Below are 20,240 nucleotides of genomic sequence, written 5' to 3'. Positions count from 1 at the left end.
CACCCCCATGGGAGGGGCACAGCCTCTGCTCCCACCGGCAACCCGAAAGCATCGACGACTAGGAGCTCAAACAGGTGCTTGTGTGCCAGTGTCCACAACGGCCAGTGTCCCAGGACAGAGGCAAGGACAGCCACTCCGCGACACATCTATCAGTATCGTTTAGGCTTCAAAAGCGAGAGCGGGACACTTGCTACACCACGCAGGAACCACGGAGACATCTGGCTAGGTGAGATGGGCCAGCCACGAGAGGACAAATGTCCGATTCCACTGAAGAGAGGCACCCGGGTCGCGTTCACAGGAGCAGAATGGTGCTCAGCTCAGCGAGCTGGGAGTGAGGGTCCTGGGGAGCTGCTGTGTCTCAACTCCAGGCTTGGGAGCCCCCGCCACGCGCTCCACATCTCAGTCCTGCAGCCTCTGTGCACCCAGAAAGGGGTGCATTCTCTAGGTGGGCGGGGCGGGAGGCTTTCCGCCCTCTTCCAAGATGGCCGCCACCGCCTCTGTGACAGGCCTGGTCACGTGGGCACGCTCGCCTATGAGGTGGCTGGGGCTTGGCCGGCGATTGTCCCTTCCCGGGCCCCGTCCCGAGGCGGAGCCTGCCCTTGTCAACCGGCGCCTGAGCGATCATGGCAACGGGCTCGGGCAGGGAGCGCGTGGCGGCGGCGGTGGCGGCAGCAGTTTGGTCTCGAGCCGGGGTGGTGGAGCAGCAGCGGCGGCGGCGGCGGCGCTGCTGGCACCGGCGGCCCTGAGCGCCATGCGGCGGGGCAGTGCCGAAAGGGAGCTGGCGGAGCGGTGGGAGCTGGAGGCCAAAGCCAAGGCGGCGGCGGAACGGGTCGGCGTGGACGCGGGTGCGGCCGGCGAGCCGGAGCGCAAAGCGGCCGAGGAGCAGCCCAAGGCGCCGGCCCCGGAGCAGCCCCGCGCGGCGGAGGAGGGGGACGCCGGCGTCTCCCCGCAGCCGCCGCCCGCGCTGCCCCAGGACAAGCTGAAGCCGGCGCTGGCGCGGGGCCCCTGCCAACACGGGAAGCCCCGGAGCAAGGGCCGGAGCTGCAAGCGGAGCTCCGGCCGCCTCCCGGACGAGTGCGGCGCCCTGCGGCCGGTCACCGTGGACAGCTCCAAGGCCAAGACCTCCCTGGACGCCCTGAAGATCAGCATCCGCCAGCTCAAGTGGAAGGAGGTGAGGCCCGGCCCGGCCGCGTGGGCACGGGGGGGGTGGACTGGACGACCCCAGGCACGACTCAGCAGGCCAGCGCGCGGCCGGCCAGCGCTGAGCTCCTGCCGTGCGCCTCGCCCACAGCCCGCCTGGCAGCCGCAAATCCGCTCATCCTTCAAGGCCATAGTCCCCAAGCCACTTCCTCCAAGAAGTCTTCCCAGACCCTTCCAGGTCAAGTTAGCCACTCCCTCCTCTGGCTCCCCTGCAGCCATCCGCACTGACCTTCGAGTCCTGCACCAGCTTGGGCTCCCGGGCCTGGGACCGTCTCTCTCTCACCGCATTCAGTTGCATTTGTTGAACAGTCCCTGTGCGACTCCGGGGCAGCATCACAGTTTGCACTGGGGGGAGGGGGGCAGCCAGACCCAGGTGCTGGCCACACCCAGCCGCGTAGCCGCGTGACCTTGAGCAGACCCCGTCACCTCTGTGAAGTGAGGCCCACAGAACCTAGCTCACCGCTTAGGGTCGAGTAGCACGGGTGGACGGTAAAAGGCGATCTGTTTTACCCTCCTGCCCCTTTTCTCCACCACCATCATGATCATCATCAGGGCAGATACCGAGTTGTGCATTTCAGGGCTTGGCAGGTGGCAGGTGTGGTGGGGGGAACGGAGAACTAACGACGTGAGTTATTCGTCCTTGTACCCGCTTTAGCTGTGGTGTGGGCTACCATGAGGCACCGGGAACTTCTTTTTTTTTCCTAAAGATTTATTTTATTTATTTGAAAGTCAGAGTTACACAGAGAGAGAAGGAGAGAGAGGTCTTCCATCCGCTGGTTCACCCCCCAAATGGCTTCAATGGCCGGAGCTGTGCCGATCCGAAGCCAGGAGCCAGGAGCTTCTTCCGGGTCTCCTACATGGGTGCAGGGGCCCAAGCACTCGGGCCATCTTCTACTGCTTTCCCAGGCCATAGCAGAGAGCTGGATCGGAAGTGGAGCAGCCGGGACTTGAACATGCGCCCATATGGGATGCAGGCGGTGGCTTTACCAGCTATGCCACAGCGCCGGCCCCACTGGTGACTTCTTGAGTTGTCTTTTGCAGCTGTGTGAGGCCAGAAGCCACTGGAAGGGACAAGTTTGCAGCCTATCCGGCTGTTTCCTGTGCTTTCAGGAGTGCAGGTTTAGGGAAGCCGCGTGTGGCGACATGGACCCAGCTGGCCTGGCGAAGCTAGCGACAGGGATCTGCTGCAGGCAGCAGGCGAGCTCAGGAACTTGGCCTTGCGCGGTGGCCATGGTAGACATCCAGTAACGGTGGGGTGGGGCTGGACCGTGCAGGGCTGATGTGATCCGAGGGTGGATGTCCCGGTAGCAGAGTCATTCGTCTGGAGGGAAGTGGAGAGTCAGGCAGGGCGGACCTCCTGGTGGGAAGGGCCCAGTCACTGGGGAAGTCCGCCTGCAGGAGGCAGGGCCCCCAGGCCTGGGGTGTGGGATTCAGGGCAGGACTCTCCGGTCTGGGAGACGGATCAAGCACCCCTCCTCCCTGAGGCCTCTCCTGTTGAGCCCCTGCCAGCCTCCAGCTCTTAGCTACCTGTGTGTTTTCCTTTTTCATAGCACTCAGTTGTCCCTGACCTTGCTTGGTGTACTGCTTGTTCCTTGTATGTTTCCCTCTCTAGAATGGAAGCCCCATGAGGGCAGGGGCCTTGTTTTGTTCACTGTTGTGCCCGCAGGAGTTGCTCAATAAATACTTGCTGAATGGATGAATGTGTTATGTGATGAGTGTTTGTCTCTCTCAGTGCACCTGTCAGAGCTGTGGGCATCTCCAGAGGGGCTTCCTGGAGGAGACGTGCGGTCCAGCCTCTGCGTTTCACGCCGTCTACCTGGATCCCACAGTGGGGGGCAGAGTGATGAGGAGAGGCAGGTCAGGAGCCACGCTATTGGCTTTGGACCTTTGGAAGGGAGGCTGTAGAAGCCACTGAGGAATTTCAAGACTTTTCTGTTATCATCTGTGCCACTTCGGGCGAGTCAAACTCTCCAGGCCTCAGTTTGCTTATCTGTACAATAGGACAGGCAGGGCCAGTCCAGTGGTTGCCAATATCCCTCCTGCTGCAGCCATATAATGGAAACAGTATCCACATGAGACCCCCAGTGGGGTGGGCCCAGGGCCTACCAACTTCCTCCTCCACTCCCAAGCCTTCCCTCCTCCTCCCCCCACCCCCACCCTCAGAAAGCACAACAGCGTGAAGTGGGGATGCACGTTCCAGGAGATGTTAAGCCTAGTTCACTCGCGACGGTAAGACTTTGCCATCAGCTGCCTGATCACTTACTTCAGGCCAGTCTTCCCCTGTCTGTGGGGTCTTGAAGGCACGGGTGGTGTCTGCCTGTGTCCCCAGAGCACGGCAGGTGCGCGACGAAGACTCATCAGGTGGATGCTGGGGTGCGTGCAAGTGAGCTCACGGTTGACCTTCACACCCTGGAATGTGGAGTTTGAAAAGTGCCAAAGACCTACCACAGTGTTAGCTGTGTGGCCAGCACAAGCAGCGTCTACATAAACCCGGTACTAACAAAGTACGGACACGTAGCCTCTCTCAGCCTCAGCTTCCCCTTCTGATAAGGGGGTGATGGTGGACACGATCATCTCTAGCCCCCCAGCACTAACATTCTCGGAGCAGGAACTTGTGCAGGGGACGGGGGTGCAAGGGCTTGAGCAGCAGTGCCCCTGGCATGGGTTTGGGAGAACCCAGCTGACGGCTGACTGGCTGTGGTGGGGGTAGGTGGGAAGCCCAGCTAAGAAGTAGGGTCAGGAGACACAACCCAAGTGACAGCTCTGTCACCTTTTGTGGGTTTGTAGCCAGGAGCTGTAGAGCGTGGTCCACTTACAGGGTGGCCCTGAGCCCGTGTGTGAATGTAGCAGCTGCTCAGATACCGAGCACACAATCTCCCTTCCTTACACATACATTTTGTTTTTAAATTTATTTACTTGAAAGGCAGAGTTGCAAGCCGGCGCCGTGGCTCAATAGGCTAATCCTCCACCTTGCGGCGCCGGCACACCGGGTTCTAGTCCCGGTTGGGGCGCCGGATTCTGTCCCGGTTGCCCCTCTTCCAGGCCAGCTCTCTGCTATGGCCAGGGAGTGCAGTGGAGGATGGCCCAGGTGCTTGGGCCCTGCACCCCATGGGAGACCAGGAAAAGCACCTGGCTCCTGGCTCCTGCCAGGATCAGCGCGGTGCGCCGGCTGCAGCGGCGGCCATTGGAGGGTGAACCAGCGGCAAAGGAAGACCTTTCTCTCTCTGTCTCTCTCTCTCACTGTCCACTCTGCCTGTCAAAAAAAAAAAAAAAAAAAAAAAAAAAAAAAAAAAAAAAAAAAAGAAAGGCAGAGTTGCATTATAGAGAGAGAGAGAGAGAGAGAGAGAGACAGAGAGAGACAGGTGTTCCATCTGCTGGCTCACATCCCAAATGGTCACAACAGGCTGATCGGAAGCCAGGAGCAAAACACACCTGGGCAGAGGCCCAAGCACTTGGGCCATCTTCCACTGCTTTCCCAGGCCGCAGCAGAGAGCTGGATCAGAAGAGGAGCAACCGGGACTAGAACCAGCGCCCCTATGGGATGCTGGCACTGCCAGGTAGCTTCACCTGCTTTGCCACAGCACTAGCCCCTACATGTACATTTAATAGCAATGATGACCATGATAATGAACCCTTCCATAGCTCCTCTCTGGGTCATGTGCTGTTACACCTGAGGTTATTTCATCCCTCCAGCAACCCAATACAGGAAGTGCCTTATTGTGCCCATTTTACAGATGAGTACATGGGAGTACACAGAGGCTAACCTACACAAGGTCATAGAGCTAGAAAGAGCTAGTCTTTGAACCAGATATTCCATTTGAAACCAGGCTTCAAGTCTGCTCTGCCCACTTCTCCCTGCTGGCTCTCTGTTGGCAGATCCTGCATGACAAGTGGCATTTGTGAACCTATGCGGGTCAAGGGCAAGTCATGGCCTCTCTGGACCTCTCCAGAGTGCAGGTGCAGATGTGACTGGCATCTGCTCCTGGCCCTCGAGCAGCTCCCAGTGTGGAGGGACAGGCCTGCAAACACAGAGTTACAATCCAGACTGGGGAGCCACTGGGCAAAGGGCACTCCATACAGAGTGGGTACAAAGGCAGAATGGACGGACCTGGTTTCAGGCACAGGCTGGGATGCTGGCAGCTTAGGGATCTTGTGGAGAGAGAGGAAGAGAAGCCGGATCACGGAGCACATTGAAGGTCATACCAAGAACCGTACTCTGGCTGCTGAGTTCCCAGGGTGCGTGCTGCGTATAGACCCACTTCCCTGGCCACCCTCCTTCAGGCCCCAGTGAACCACGCCAGCTCTGATGATTCCATTTGCAGGCGCAGCCTTTTCAGGCAGGTCTAATTCAGCTGTGTCCACAAGCTTCAATTTGTTTCTCAAAGGGAAAATGCACAGATGTTAGCTCTGTAAACTCATACACAAGAATAAAGTTACTCTCGAATAACAAAATCCTGTTTGCGGAGTCACGGCTGAAGTTGTGATATGATGCAGATGGCTGTTTGGGGCTCACTATTTTTGAGGCTCAATAATTTTGGATATCTTCTTCCAGTCCTGTGAACCTCCCTCCTCGTTGCCTGTATATTCTTTTGCAGTTTTGCTACCCTCATTAGAGAGAACCTCAGAGACAAGACGCCCTAGAGAATAGGTGCCACTGTTGATGTGAGATGCCCTCCTTGGAGATGTGGGTTGCACATGCGTGTGCAGCGGTGCCATGGACACCAGCTAACACAAGCGAGGCCGTTGAGAGACTTGATAATGGGGCCTTTGTTGATAATAGTTGGTGTCAGCCCTGCCCCGAGAGCTGTTACAGTGTGAGCTATTTATTTCAGAGACTCGAAATCATGCATTGTTTTCTGAAATTCAGCCAGCCCTTCCTCAAAACACGTATGCACTTTTTATATCATCTACTTGCGACTTGCATGCTGTTACTGTTTGTTAATTTTCAGTTATATGCTAGGCATTGTGTTTAGTACTTTATGCTCAGTAAACGTACTGAGCATTTTTTAGGGATGCTTTTTATTTAATCTTTGCAGAAACCTTCTGGAGTTGATCCTGTTATCATCTCCAATTCACAGAGGAGGAAGCCGCTTTAAAGAGAGGCTGGTGTAGGGCCAGCCACAAGCGGCAGAGCCATCCAGGGCCCATGTTTGTGCCCATCTTTGCTAAATACCATCCTGCAGGAGTTGTTCTGTTATTATCACCATCATCATTATTATTCTCACATAGCAATTGAAGCAACAGCAAGTAGGTAGGGCTGTCGGGGTTCAAACCAGAGGCTGTTTTGTTCCAAAGCCTTTGTTTAGGGGTGTTTTGCAATATTCTACTTCATAACCCTCCCATTCCCCCTCTGCCACACAACTTTCTTTTCTTTTAAAGACTTATTTATTTGAAAGAGTTGTGGAGAGCGAGAGCGAGAGAGAGAGAGAGGAACTTTCATCCACTGGTTCAGTCCCCCAAGTGGCTGCAACAACCAGGGCTGAGCCAGGCGGAAGCCAGGAGCCAGGAACTTCATCTGGGTCTCCCACATGGGTGGCAGGGGCTCAGGCACTTGGGCCATCTTTTTCTGCTTTCCCCAGACCGTTAGCAAGGAACTGGATCAGAAGTAGAGCAGCTGGGACTTGAACCGGCATCTGTATGGGATGCTGGTGCTGCAGGTGGTGGCTTTACCTGCTACGCCACGATACCCGTCCCCATCCCACAACTTTCAAATGACAGCGGAATCATTCAGCATCAGGTGAGCGATGTGGCAAACAGGACTTAGAATAAAACAGTGAAATATATCCTGCCTGGCAGAGGGAGTGATTGGCACCTGTGCCTTCCAAATCCTACCTTGCTGCTCTCACATTCCTCTGCCCTCGGACTAGCCGAGTTGCCGGCCTCCTCTGTGGAACGTGAGCCTGCTGCCATCCCAGCCGCTCCGTCTCAGATTCCTTCTGCAGGGAAGCAGAGTATCAAATGAAAAATTGGATGGTGTAACCTTCCCTCCCCTTCTCGTTTCAATGACAGTCATTGCAATTTACATCCCATTTTTTGAAAACGGCATTCTATTCAAGAATGGTTCAGGCTCCACTCCATCAAATGTTCTCCTTCAACAGACATGTTATTTTAACTTCTAATCCACCAGAATTTTTCCTTTGCAAGTTAAACCTGTCATAACATAAAAATCACAATCCACTAGCACTGTTATTTGAACGATACAAATGTGTGTGATCACTCTAGGACTTTAACTCCTTAAACAGTCCTTTAAAAGTCGGCAAATTCCAGGGCTAATTTTTTTGTTTCTCTCTCTCTCTCTCTCTCTCTCTCTCTCTCTTATAAAGGAGGTGTTGTAATTGCTGGAGCTGCTTCCTGGGTGGTAAAAAACAGACCCTGTGTGTTGTGCCTCGATTTTTGTGGTGTATTTGGATTTTGGTTTTGGATGAGCGGAAGTTGAATGCAAATGAAGCCCTCGATCACAGATTTTATTTTTCTTTTAAATATATGCCCTGAAAAGAGCGTGTCTGTAAAAGTAATCGTCCATTTTTAAGTGCTTGCTAGAAAAGAGAAGTGATGTTTCCTGGAGCTGGCATGGGCATTGGGACGAGGCAGATGTGGGTTAAAATCCTTGCCACTGACTGCTTGTGCCACTCAACTGCTTGGGTGCTCGGTAGGAAACCCTCTGTGAGCCTCAGTTTCTCTAGCTGTGACAATGTCTCAGTGACCGCTAACTGCAGCATTTTTGTGAGATTAAACGAAGGAATGCATGTATCTTGCCTTAATCCAATGCTTGACACGCTATAGGTATTCAGCTAATGTTAGTTTTTCTTTCTATTGAGTAATTACAGACTTTGATTATTCACTCTATTGTTTAAAAATAATTTATTTATTTGAAAGGCAGAGTTACAGAGAGAGAGAGAGGAGGAGAGACAGATCTTCCATCTGCTGGTTCAGTCACCAAATGGCCACAATGGCCAGAGCTGGACCGATCTGAAGCCAGCAGCCAGGAGCTTCTTCTGGGTCTCCCACACATGTGCAAGGGCCCAAGGATTTAGGTCATATATATATAGATATATATATTTAAGATTTTTAATTTATTTATTTGAGAGGTAGAGTTACAGACAGTGAGAGGAAGAGACAGAGAGAAAGGTCTTCCTTCTGTTGGTTCACTCCCCAACTGGCTGCAATGGCCAGAGCTGCACCGATCCGAGCCAGGAGCCAGGAGCTTCCTCGGGGTCTCCCACGCGGGTGCAGGGGCCCCAGCACTTGGGCCATCTTCTACTGCTTATCCAGGCCATAGTAGAGAGCTGGATTAGAAGAGGAGCAGCCAGGACTAGAACCAGTGCCTATATGGGATGCCAGTGCCACAGGCAGAGGATTAACCTACCGTGCCACTTAGGTCATCTTCCACTGCTTTCCCAGGCCATTGCAGAGTGCTGGATGGGAAGTGGAGCAGCCGGGACTTGAACCAGCGCCCATATGGGATGCTAGCACTGCAGGCAACAGCTTTACCCACTATGCCACAGCACTGGCCCCATTCTATTTTTTTTTAAACAAGCTATTATGGAATTGTCTATGTATATAGGCTACTGGTTAGCCAGGACAGATAGGACCACCTCATTTCAAATATATTTTGAGACCTAGTTAGTTCCAGGTGTCTTTGGGCTCTTGGGATACAGCAGATGACAAAAACAGAGATGTCTGCTGGGTCACGGGGCTGGTCACATTTCAGGTGAGTGACAGCTTGATGGAATCTAAGTTTAAATGCTTTTAAACAACACCTCTTTAAAGTTTTTTCCCTCTTAAAATCAATTATCCTTTAAAAACCTTGTAACTCCTGCTGACTCTCTTAAAGCCGCCACTCTGGACTTGGTGCCTGCCTCATTCTTTGGTGCATTTATTCTACACCTCGCCCTGGGAGACTCGGCTTAGCTGTCGCAGTGCCGTGGGTCTCACGACTTCGGGTTCAGAATGCAGAAGGTGATTGCTCTGTAGGGGAGAGAGCGGTGGTTGGGCTTGGAAGAGATGCAGATTTCCCGGGCTGCTTTCTTTGGTCTTTCACTCCTTGGCACACTCTCAGTGATCCTGGAAAGAGCAGAGCCAGACAGGGGTCTGCGTCGTGGCTCTGTCCCTTAGTGGCTTTGTGACTCTGGACACATTGCTTTACCTCTCTGAGCCACACAGCTTCCTCATCCCTGAGAACGAGCATCGAACACTCGCGAGGGTTGATGGCAGGACCAAGAACATCTTTAAGGCACCCATGCCTTCAAAGATGCACATGTTTTGGTTGGCGTTCGCTCCAACATCTTAATTAGGTTTTGTAGCAGAAACAATGGTGTGCACCAGCCTGTGGCCGTGCTGTTCCCTTTGTTGGTCCTGCGCCCCTCCTCTCCCTGGGGCTGCCCCACTGGAGCTGAGCTGGGCCCTGCAGTCCTTCGGCAAAGGTTCCCATGTGGCTGGGGACAAGGACCGCGTTCCTCACTGCCGCCTCTGCTGCCGCTTGAGTACGTGGGTGTGGCCCTGGGTGGGTTTGAGCCGTTATCTATGCCGTTTTATAAAAGTTTCAGAAGTCCTGGCAGGCGTTGCTGGCAGCTTCTTCTCTTCTCCCTTCTGAATAAAACCGTCTCGTCCTTAGAGAAGCTGGGGGAACAGGGGTTCAGCCCGGTGCAGCCACCCCTGCATGGAGTTTTACCTTGCACGCTAGTGCTTCAGGATACCTGTCTAGAACTCTGAAGAGGGCCAGCTTTCCTATTTTGTTTGCAGGTAGATTTTGCTTCTCCTGATGTCAGAGCTGTGGTTTCTGGGAACTTAGGAAAGCAACCATGGACAACCTCTGGACGTCTTAGATGATTTACAAACATACCTGTACAGATTCCAGAAGCACAGGGTGTTGATAAAGACGTGCACGGTGCCCACGTGTGTCACATAACAACCACAGGTCCCCATCACCTTTCCCTCGAGCCCTCTGCTCCTGCTGCTCGGCGATGACATCATCATCACAGCTTGATGTGTGTCTTTGCAGGGTTTTTTTCTCAAGTCTCCTACATGCTTAGCGGGGTGGCGAAATGGTGCTGCGGTGACACTAAATAACTTCGTGGCTTCACTTAAGGAAGCTGTTACGGGTTGAGTGGGGGCGGAGTGGGTGTGGGGATGGCAGGGCAGGGGCCTCTCATCACCTTGGCTGTTCAGACATCCAAGCAGCCACCGTGACTCCTACTCCCACCAGTCACCAAGGAGGACAGCATCAGCCCTGGCTTTGCCAACTGTCTCCAGAAAATGATGCGTCACTTCTACTCACGTGGCATTCACGGAAGCCGGTGACACAGCCGTGGCTAACAGAGGGGCTGGGGGTGTGCATGGCTAACAGAGGGGCTGGGGGTGTGCCGTCCCGCAGTGGGGGAGCGGAGATGAGAATCGTGCCCCTTGAGTTAACTGTGCTGGTAACCACCAGTATCAATCAGGCATAGAGACGCCAGGTGGATTTTGTTACAAATGTAACCGGGGCAAATTAAAATTTTGCGCCTGCTGCAGTTATGTAACGTGTGTGGTGTTTGCCTTTTCAGCAGTACTTTGTGGACTTTTTCTGTTGGCACATTCAGATTAATTTCACTTAGTAACAGCCCAATAGCTCATTGAATGGATGTGCCACAGTCCGTGGGAGGATGTTAGCTCTCTGTTTTTTTTTTTTTTTTCTCTGCACAGGATGGCACAGTTAACTTCACTGCTCAGACATTTAAAGCTGTACAAGAGTACCTCAGAAATGGCGTTTGATGATGTTTATTTTGGTATAAAACTTTAAAAATCCATGCATATGAGGATCTTCCAAAAGTTCTTGAAAAATGTATATTATGAAAAAAGGTGTATGTGGTTTTCCAAATTTGTTTTTATTTTTAATGATTTTATTGATTTATTTGAAAATCAGAGTTGTGGAGAAGCAGGGAAGGTGGAGACAGATCTTCTATCTGCTGGTTCTCTCCCCAAATGGCCACAATGGCTGGGGCTGGGCCAGGCCAAAGCTAGGAGCCTGGAGCTCCATCTGGGTCTCCTGTGGAGACAGCAGGGCCCCAAGTACTTGGCCCTTCTTCTCTGCTTTCCCAGACACATAAGCAGGGAGCTGGATGGGAAGTGGAGCAGCCAAGACTCAAACTGGCACTCATATGGGATGCTGCTGTCAGTGTAGCAGGTGGCAGCTCAATCTGCTGTGCCACAGTGCTGGCTCCCTCAAGTTTGTTTACACACAGGGCCACGCTGTGGCGTAGCAGGTAAAGCTGCTGCCTGCAGTGCTGGCATCCCATATGGGCAATGGAAGCTTTCTCCCTCTCCCTCTCCCTCTCCCTCTCCCTCTCCCTCTCCCTCTCCCTCTCCCTCTCCCTCTCCCTCTCCCTCTCCCTCTCCCTCTCCCTCTCCCTCTCCCTCTCCCTCTCCCTCTCCCTCCCTCCTTCCCTCCCTCCATCCCTCCCCCACCCCTGCTTCTGTGTAACTCTGCCTTTCAAATAAATAAATAAGTAAATTAACTTTAAAAAAATAATTTATCCCTAAATAAGCTCCTCTTTTAATTCCACTTCCTGTGAACTCTTTGAATCTGCGCAAATATTTTTGCCAGGTAAATTCTTAACCGACTGTGGGGTCAAAAGGTGGATGCGCTTTATATTTGCATGGTTGCTGTCAGATCGCCATCAGCAGTGTGTTCAGTGCCTCCTGCCATCCGTAGCCTCCCCAGTACCGTGAACTGAACAGCACATTGATTGGGAGAAATACATGCGTTTAATGTCCATTTCCCGGACTGTCAGCAAGGCTGGGGGCTTTACTGAAGTTTCTTAGTCATTTGTACTGCTTCGTCTGTGAGATGACTGAATGAATTCCTTGTTCATTCATCTTTTGGACACGTCTTGCTCACGTTTATCGTTTTTCTCATTGGTTTGTCGAAATTGTAGATAGCTGCTTCCCACCTCGCATGCACTGTAAACATTTTTCTCCTGCTGGTCATTTAAACACGTAACAGAGAATCGTTTGTCTTGCGTGATCTACATCATCATAATTAAAAGGTTTTTTTCTTTCCTACTCGCTAGAAATGGTCTTTAATTATCATTGACTTGTTGGAGGGCAGGTGCAATGAAGCGGGTAGCAAATTAACAGCCGATTTGCAGAGCCTTGCACTTCTTTAGAACCGGGACATCCTGCCTGGCACTTTCTCGTGTGTTTAGCCTGATTTGGCTTTGACTTTGTGCAGTGAGCGTGGTAGATGCGACTATTTTATAGGGGTCAGTAGAATGCAGAGTTAGGTATGGGTTCGAATCTCTACTACTTACTCCTTCTGTCAAGGGGCCAGTATGGTGCCTGAAAGATCGCCCCGTTTTAGTCACACATGTAACATCCATGAGGAAGTTTGCGCAGTCCGTGTTCGTTCTGCTTCAGCTCTTCCTCTCTTCAGAGACGTAAAGACGCAGATGGCCGGGACCCAGGATTGGCTCTCCAGCTCTCAGGCCAGCTCTTCCCCGGTCGTCCACCCCCGCCACCAACTGAGGACAGTCTGATTTCCTGGCCCCTTAAAATAAGACCGTGGGTAGCAGGGGTTTCCTGAGGTCACTCGATGCAGGACGAGGCGTTCAGCCTGGATGTCAGTTTTGTTAACAAAGCACCTTTCCCTCTTGCATAAATGATCCTTGTAAATTACCTAAAACATGAAAAGTTTGGAAAAAGCATTCTAGAAATGTAATAATACCACCATCTAAATGCGAGGACTGTTTTCACTTTGAAGCATTTCTTTTCAGAATTTCTTTTGGGTGTATATTTTTATGTTTCATAAAGTTGATATAATTTGATTATGTTAACATCAATGCTTACATTACAATGTAAGCACTTTCCCTTACTACATAAGCTTTTCATAACTGCCACTGTAATTGCTATAAAATATCTCATTCAGTGGGATATGTTTCATTATTTTCTCATTATTAAATGTTTAGAGTGAGCCCTTTATGAAAAACTTTTTTGGAGTGCTTCTTTCCCATATTTCATATTATTTTATTTTTAAACAAAATGATTTATTTACTTATTTTGAAAGTCAAAGTTACAGAGAGAGGGAGAGACAGAGAGAAACATTACCCATCAACTGTTCACTCCCTAGGTGGCCACAGAAGCCAGGGCTGGACCAAAGTCAGGAGCCAGGAGCTTCATCCATATCTCCCACCAGCGTGATAGTGGCCCAAACACTTGAACCATCTTCCAAGGCCTTTCCCAGGCACATTAGCAGGGAGGTGGATCAGAAGTACAGCAGCCAATACAAGAACCCATATGGGATGCCAGTGTCACAGGTGGCTGCTTTACCCACTATGCCACAACACCGGCCCCTCATATTATTTTCTTAACTTTCCAGAAGTTAAATAATTGGATCACAGGGTATGTGCATTTTTTAAAAAAAGATTTATTTATTTATTTATTTGAAAGTCAGAGTTACACAAAGAGAGGAGAGGCAGAGAGAGAGAGAGAGGTCCTCCATCTGCTGGTTCACTCCCCAGATGGCTGCAACGGCCAGGGCTGGCAGGACTGAAGCCAGGCAGGGAACCAACTCCTTGCGCCTTTGTCACTGACTCCCAGGGTCTACACTGGCAGGAATTTGGAGCTGGGAGTCAGAGTCAGGTATTTTTTTTAAGATTTATTTATTTATTTGAAAGTCAGAGTTACACAGAGAGAGGAGAGGCAGAGAGAGAGAGAGGTCTTCCATCTGATGGTTCACTCCCCAGATGGCCAGGAGCTTCTTCCAGGTCTCCCACGTGGGTGCAGGGTCCCAAGGACTTTGGCCATCTTCTACTGCTATCCCAGGCCATAGCAGAGAGCTGGACAGGAAGTGGAGCAGCTGGGTCTCATACCGGCACCCATATGGGATGCTGGCACTTCAGGCCAGGGCGCTAACCCACTGCGCCACAGTGCCGGCTCCCAGAATCAGGTATTGAACCCACGTGCTGCAGTATGGAACGTGGAGCTTAACTAGCTCCTTAGTGACTATGCTAAATGTCCACCTCTTCACTCAGACACAAGGAGCTAAGTATTCTTTTCCATTTTGGCCACATCCCATGACTTACCTGCTCTTGTTGTCCAGCATTTTAGTCCTACTATTTTACCCCCTTTTGTTTTTAAATCACGAATTAGACATCATTACTATTGTTATTTGCGATCATCTCGGAGCCTTTAAGGTGTGCTCGTGTGTATCATTTTCTCTGTTCACTATTCTCTTGTACAGCTCAGCCTTCCCCTCTGGGGTCATCTTTCTCCTGGAAGGAATCCCTTTAGTCAGTCAGGTGCTATTTGTAATGAGCTCTCAGTTTTTATTTGTCCAAAATGACCTTCACGTTGCCCTCATTCTTAAGAAATCGCGCTGCTGGGCACAGCTCCAAGTTGGTGGTCAGATCTGGGGAACTGGAAGGTACACTCCTGTTTCTCACCTCCATTTTGGCTGCCAAGAAGCCAGATAATCTGCCTAGGGTTTTTTCTTTTCCTAGCCAAGTGTCTTCTTTCTGGCTGCTTTTAAAATCCTCTCTTTGTCTTAGATGTCTTTGATGTCGCTAAGATGTAGGACAGGATTTCTTTTTGTTCTGCTTGGGATTTGATGGAATTCTTGCCTTTGAGCTAGGGTATCTTTTTTCATCATTTCCAGAAAGTTCTCACCCATTTTTCTCTTTCAGGGTTGTCTCTCATCCAAAGCTCCTCTCTCTCCCTGGAATTCTGATTTAGATGTTAGACCTCTGTGATGGTGAACTTCAGCCTCGGATCATTCTTTGAGGGTTCAAGGGAGGGTCCTCATCCCATGCAGATGCCTCAGACAAGCCCCTGACTGGGAACTGAAAAGTAAATTTTTGGTGTTAAGACTCTTCGGGTCACAGGTGCGGTGTGACTTCCGGCTCCAGCTGCCATGGTCGGACATTCTGAGGGCAGACTTTTCCCCTTTGACTTCCCCTCCCCTGAGCCAAGGCCAAGACGAGGCCGACTTCCTCGTGGTTCACCCACTGAGGACGTGACGTTGCAGGGCCTGGCTTGCTGTGGGAGTTTCCGGTCTGATTTTCACCTTAGCACCCAGCATTCAGGGCCAGATCACGTGCCGATGCCAGACCACCGCCTAAGCGTGCAGGATCCAAGCTGATTAGACTTTGCCTTTAAAAATGAACCGCTCTGGTCGCCCTGTGGGGGATGGATTACTGGAGGCAAGTCAGGAAGCCCAGGGGAGGGGTGGGTGTGGAAGTGGGGGAAGGGCGCTGGTTGGGATGGTCTGTGTCTTCCCCTAGGCTGTAAGAGATCCAGTGGCAGGGAGCTTGGCTTGCTGGTGGCTGAGTGGCCCAGTGCCTGGCACAGATGTCGCCCGAGTTGAACTGACACTTCCCGTGCCGTTTTTCTGGGCCGCCTTCAGAGGGACTGTTTCCTCTAAAAGGCAGTGGCACAAAGGGATTCCAGGCAGTGAACTCATGCCTGTCTCTGGCGTTGCAAAGCTCAAGCCCAGCTGTTTGTCAGCGAGGAGAGCCTGCGGTCTTGGCAGGGTTTATGCTCCGGGGATAACGGTAGCTTTCTTTAGTCCGTGCACATGCTCCTTTCTGGAGGCGCCGCCGGCTCCGTGTGAGACCCGCTCACAGAGAGCCTCAGCATCCCACAGCACCACAGCGGTTTGAAATGCCTAACCTGGAGGACTCCCCAGGCCGGTGGCAAGGATGTTCCTCTGACGGTGTGCTAGAGCCGGGAGAACTTGTCGCTCCTAGGCGGTCTTAGTGCTGGGAGGGGCACTCACTCTGTGTCTGGGGCGAAACAAGTGGCCCCTGCTGGGTGACAGTTTACTAGGCTTCTGCTGGCTGCTGAGGGCTTTTGTCCTAAGAGTTTACGCCACGCCTGGCCTGTCTGTCAGCATGTGCAGGATCAGCTCTAGAAAGTATGGTGAGATAAAGCATGTGCAGGAGGCGTCTAACAAGTTCTTGGGAATATATATTATGAAAAAACTATGCACGATTTCAAAAAAATTTTTCTTGCACCTAAATAAATGTATCTTAACTCCAATTTTCCATGAACATTCTGATGGATATGTGCATCTAATTTGAAGTTCTGAGGCCTGGAGGGTCTTGATTGTTCATTCTGTGACTATGGGTTGTATGTTGACTGAGCCCCCAAGCCTGTGCAAGACACCTGGAGATGAGACACCATGAGACACTGCCCCTCTGCTGGTGGCCTACACTGACCTTTTGTGTGAATTAGAAAGAGGAGCCCCCTCCTCAAGGACAGAAGATCAAAGTAGTCAAAATGCTATCATACTGCAACAACGGTTCACATGGATTATTGATGCTAAGGGAATATTACTTAATAAATAGCATTTGTAGTACCATAATGAAGCAGTTGTTGAGGTGACCCTGCAAGTCAGCAATATCCTAGGGTAGCAGACAAGCATGGGATGAGCGAGCGCAGCGTGCAACTTTACTCAGTGTGCTCGTGCCACTGGCGGATTTAACAAGAGTTGAAGGCGCTTGCTGTCATCTGTCAGAGTTGGTATGAGCAGAGCTCTCTTCAGAGACCATTTGAGATCTTATTAGACCAACACGGCTCTCTTGGGTCGAGTTTGTCCAAGGGACCAACACATACTGACTTGTTAAAGGTAAGACACTCAGCTGCCAACTGCCAGAAATTTCTCATCGTAACTACGATATCGCCCAGATCTAAACAACCATCTGATGTTTGTGTGCTGATAGAATCTTTCTCCCTTCCTGGTTTAGACCCACAGGGACTCTGATTTTGACAGCATGTAAATATCGTGTAACAGCTGATACTTGCCGTCCGGTATGATCCGTTTGTTGCAGAGGTAAAAACTTAACGGTGAAGACTCTTGGGTTCCAAACATTAAAGACACCTGCTTGCGAGCAGCATCATAGCACCCTCGTGTGTGCCCAAAAAGCCACGCAGCATGGTCTCAGGGGCTGCAGCCCGTGCAAGGAGCAGACAGAGCTGAGCCCAGGGTGCAGCGCCGGGGAGGCTACTAGAAGGGAACTCCAAGTAGGCGAGGTCCCCTTGGAGGTGCTGAGAGGGCAGGGAGAGAGGGAGAGGCTCCTGGGTGAGGAAGGCACCTTGCCACGCTGACACCTTCATCTCTGGCCCTCAGGTCCCTGTGAGCCCTTTGATCTGGGCACCTGCCACTTTCTGGATAAGTGGGGCCGCAGAGTTCCAGATTAGTGAGGTGCTTCCAACTGTAGATGGAAGGTGACCCTGATCTGCTTTTCTTCCTCTGTCTTCAGGTCTCAGCTTGAATGTCACCTCCTCCAAGAAGCCTTCTTTGCTCCTTCTTCCTTGGTTTGGTTAATGTCTTTTTTTTTTTTTTTTTTTTTTTTTTTTGGTTTGGTGCTCCCATGGCCCTCTGTCACAGCATGAACCAGCTTGATTGTGACCGCCTGTTTGATTTTCTTTCTCACCAGATCTTTAAATTCTACTGGTGTAAGGCCTATCTGTCTTGCTTACTTTGTTTATTATTGGATTCTCACACTCCAGTGCACCATGCCTGACAATGCTATATAATTAGATTTTGATAAATATTGGCTGAAATAGTTTTTTCCCCCTTCTTTCATTCATTCCACAAACATTTTCTGAGCCCTCAATTTGTGCCATGGACCCTGCTGAGCACTGGGCAAATAAAGAAATGACCTGCTGGGGGCCTTTCCCCCTGGGAGCTCCCTCTCCAGTTACTCAGATCCAGGGGAGGGAGCAGGGAAGGCCGAGCTGGGGGCAGTGGGCTCAGCCAGGAGGGGCCTCTGGGCAGAGTCTGGGAGAGGAGGGGGTGAGCCAGGCTTCAGGGCGCAGGAGCAGTAGCAAAGGTATTCAGATGGGCTCAGCAGGCTGGTGGCATGGTGGCAAGCCAGGGCGCAGGCGGGCATACAGGATGGGGGAGGAGGGCGAGGGCTGGGGATGCAGGAGCAAATCACAAAAGTCCCAGCTCAAACGGATCTCTGGGAGCCGGTCAAAGAAAGGTGTGTGTGTGCGTGTGTGCACGCGTGTGTGTGTATGTTTGTGTGCGTGTGTGTGTATGGGTGTGTGTGTGCGCGTGTCTGTGCGTGCGTGTGTACGCATGTGTAGGTGTGCATGTGCATGTGTGTGTGTGTACGTGTCTGTGCGCACATGTGCGTGTGTGTGCATGTGTGTATGCATGCGTGTGTGTGTGTGTGTGCATGATGCCCCTCCTGCTGTGGCGTTTAGGGGGTGGGGTGGTGCACTGAAAGTAGGGGGTCCCTCCTTGAGGTCAGGGACACCTGCCTCCCCTCGGCCTCCAGAATCTGGCGAGTGGCAGGGATAGGATGGGCGCTGAGATGATGCTTGGTGCCTGGGTCCAGGTGGAGAGGGCAGCGAGGTGGGAGCCCTGGTTACAGAAACAGCGCGGTGCCGGCTGGCACTTGGCGTCCCCGGGGGAGGTGAGCAGAGCGCCTGTCCCCAGCTTGGCTCTTCAGCCCAGTGAGGAGTGGCTCACTGGTGCCTCTGCTCTCCAGGGACTGCCGTCCCCCTTTCTGATGAGGGAGGGGCCCCGGGGGCGTCTCAAGGGCCGCGTCTGTCTCCTGCAGGCTGCTCTGCCCCTTTGCTGCTCTGTTTCCAGCAGAGAGGGATGCAGGCCCAGCTGACAGCCGCCCTTCCCAGAGGCGGGGCAGAGATTTGCGGGTCCCAGGCACGCTCATTGCCTGCGTATCACGCTGCTGTTTAATAAAGGCCTCATTGCTGGAAGGGCCATTAAGTAACCCTTGATGGATTTCAGCCTCACTGCCGAGGGAGACGCCACGTTCAATCACATGCCGACCACGTGGAAGTGAAGTAATAGAGAGGCTGGTCACGTGCACGGCCCCCTCCTACACAAGAGGGAAGGGGACAAAGCCCCACGCAGGGCCCATTCCGAGCCGGACCCTGTTGGGTGCTTCCACGTGGGTTTTCTTCCCCGATGCTGATGCACGCATTGTGGTGCCGGCGGCCAGCAGTGGGACACAGGCGCTTAGGGGCGGAACTAGCCGGCTTTCGGCCCGGGGTCTGTGATCGCACGATACCTGCTCCTTCCCCTGCGCGAGGAGGGCACTTCCAAGAGTCCCTGGAGAATGGAGTTAAAAGCTAAGTTCATTTTAGCGCAGAAAATGTTTGAAAGCCATGAGTCATTTTTTTTTTCCCTAATATGCATTTCCAGGCCTTTCTCAAGACCCCTTGCACGATGCCGCCCTCCATCACAGTGGCTGATTTCTGTACGGGGAGCAGCAGCCTATGCCAGTTGAGCCCACCCCCTCCCTGGAGGCCGGCACTCCTCCGTGTGCCGGTGCTCCCGGCCCAGCGCTGCCCCTGCAGCCTGTGGACGCGTGGTGGGCTTTCCCTGCCCCCGGGACCCGGTCGCCGGCCTTTCCACCACCCTCTCTCGTGACTCCTTCCCATCTCCGGCCCTCTCCTCCACTCCTCTGTCTCTCCAGAGACACCCGTCTGGCCCTACTTGAAGATGGCTTTGCTCTACCCTGAGATCTTTGCGCTTGGCAGCGAGCGCTGTTGGTGAACAATTCAGTTGTGATTCTGCCTGGGTGCATGTGAGGGCGATCCGGCTGCGACATCTGTCACCCCGTTGAGCGCCAGGGTTGACCCGGCCAATCTGGCTGACTGGGCGGGTGTCCCCTTCCTGCCCCACGGCTCCATGCGCATCCCTCCCGAGGCTGCACGCTCAGTGGAAGAGGACAAACATCCCCGCTAGAGGAGGACCGGTCTTTGGTCAAGGGTATCCGAGTAGCTGGGCTCCCCTCTTAGAACCTCCAAACAAGCTCTCAAAGGAGACTTGGACGGGTGGAAGGATGCTTTCACAGACGGCAGCCAGAGGGGAGGGCAAGGGCGTTTGGGTGGGATGCCAGGCACTCAGAGTCCCTGCTCACCTCCTGGCAAAGCACCCGAGGCCCTTAAAATCACCGCAGTGTCCCAGTTGGCCATGCTCCCGCCAGGCTGTCCCCTGTCACTGTCACCGCTGGTTATGCGGTCTCCAAGGTGAGTGTGTACCCCCCGCCTTTGCTCTCGTTGACTTTTTGGCTGGCCTGGCTGTTGCT

The 20,240-nt window shown here is 52.5% G+C and overlaps 1 protein-coding gene across 12 annotated transcripts in view; it reads left to right on the top strand.

The window, feature by feature from the left end:
• Nucleotides 1-285: 285 nt before the first annotated feature.
• The window catches only part of TTLL11 (tubulin tyrosine ligase like 11), a 271,423-nt gene continuing 251,468 nt past the window's right edge, over nt 286-20,240 (top strand). For 3 of the 12 annotated variants that reach the window (XM_070056401.1, XM_070056346.1, XM_051855657.2), the window contains exon 1: nt 294-1,171. In XM_070056401.1, the coding sequence (XP_069912502.1) occupies nt 482-1,171 (690 nt within the window). In that variant the 5' untranslated portion in view covers nt 294-481. Of the gene's footprint in view, nt 1,172-20,240 lie in introns of all 12 variants that reach the window. The other 9 variants (XM_051855651.2, XM_070056370.1, XM_070056361.1 and 6 more) reach the window with 8 other exon arrangements.

This window comes from Oryctolagus cuniculus, chromosome 1 (assembly GCF_964237555.1).
Source record: "Oryctolagus cuniculus chromosome 1, mOryCun1.1, whole genome shotgun sequence".
NCBI classification, from domain to species: Eukaryota; Metazoa; Chordata; class Mammalia; order Lagomorpha; family Leporidae; genus Oryctolagus; species Oryctolagus cuniculus.
This window is presented reverse-complemented; position numbering and strand designations above follow the sequence as displayed.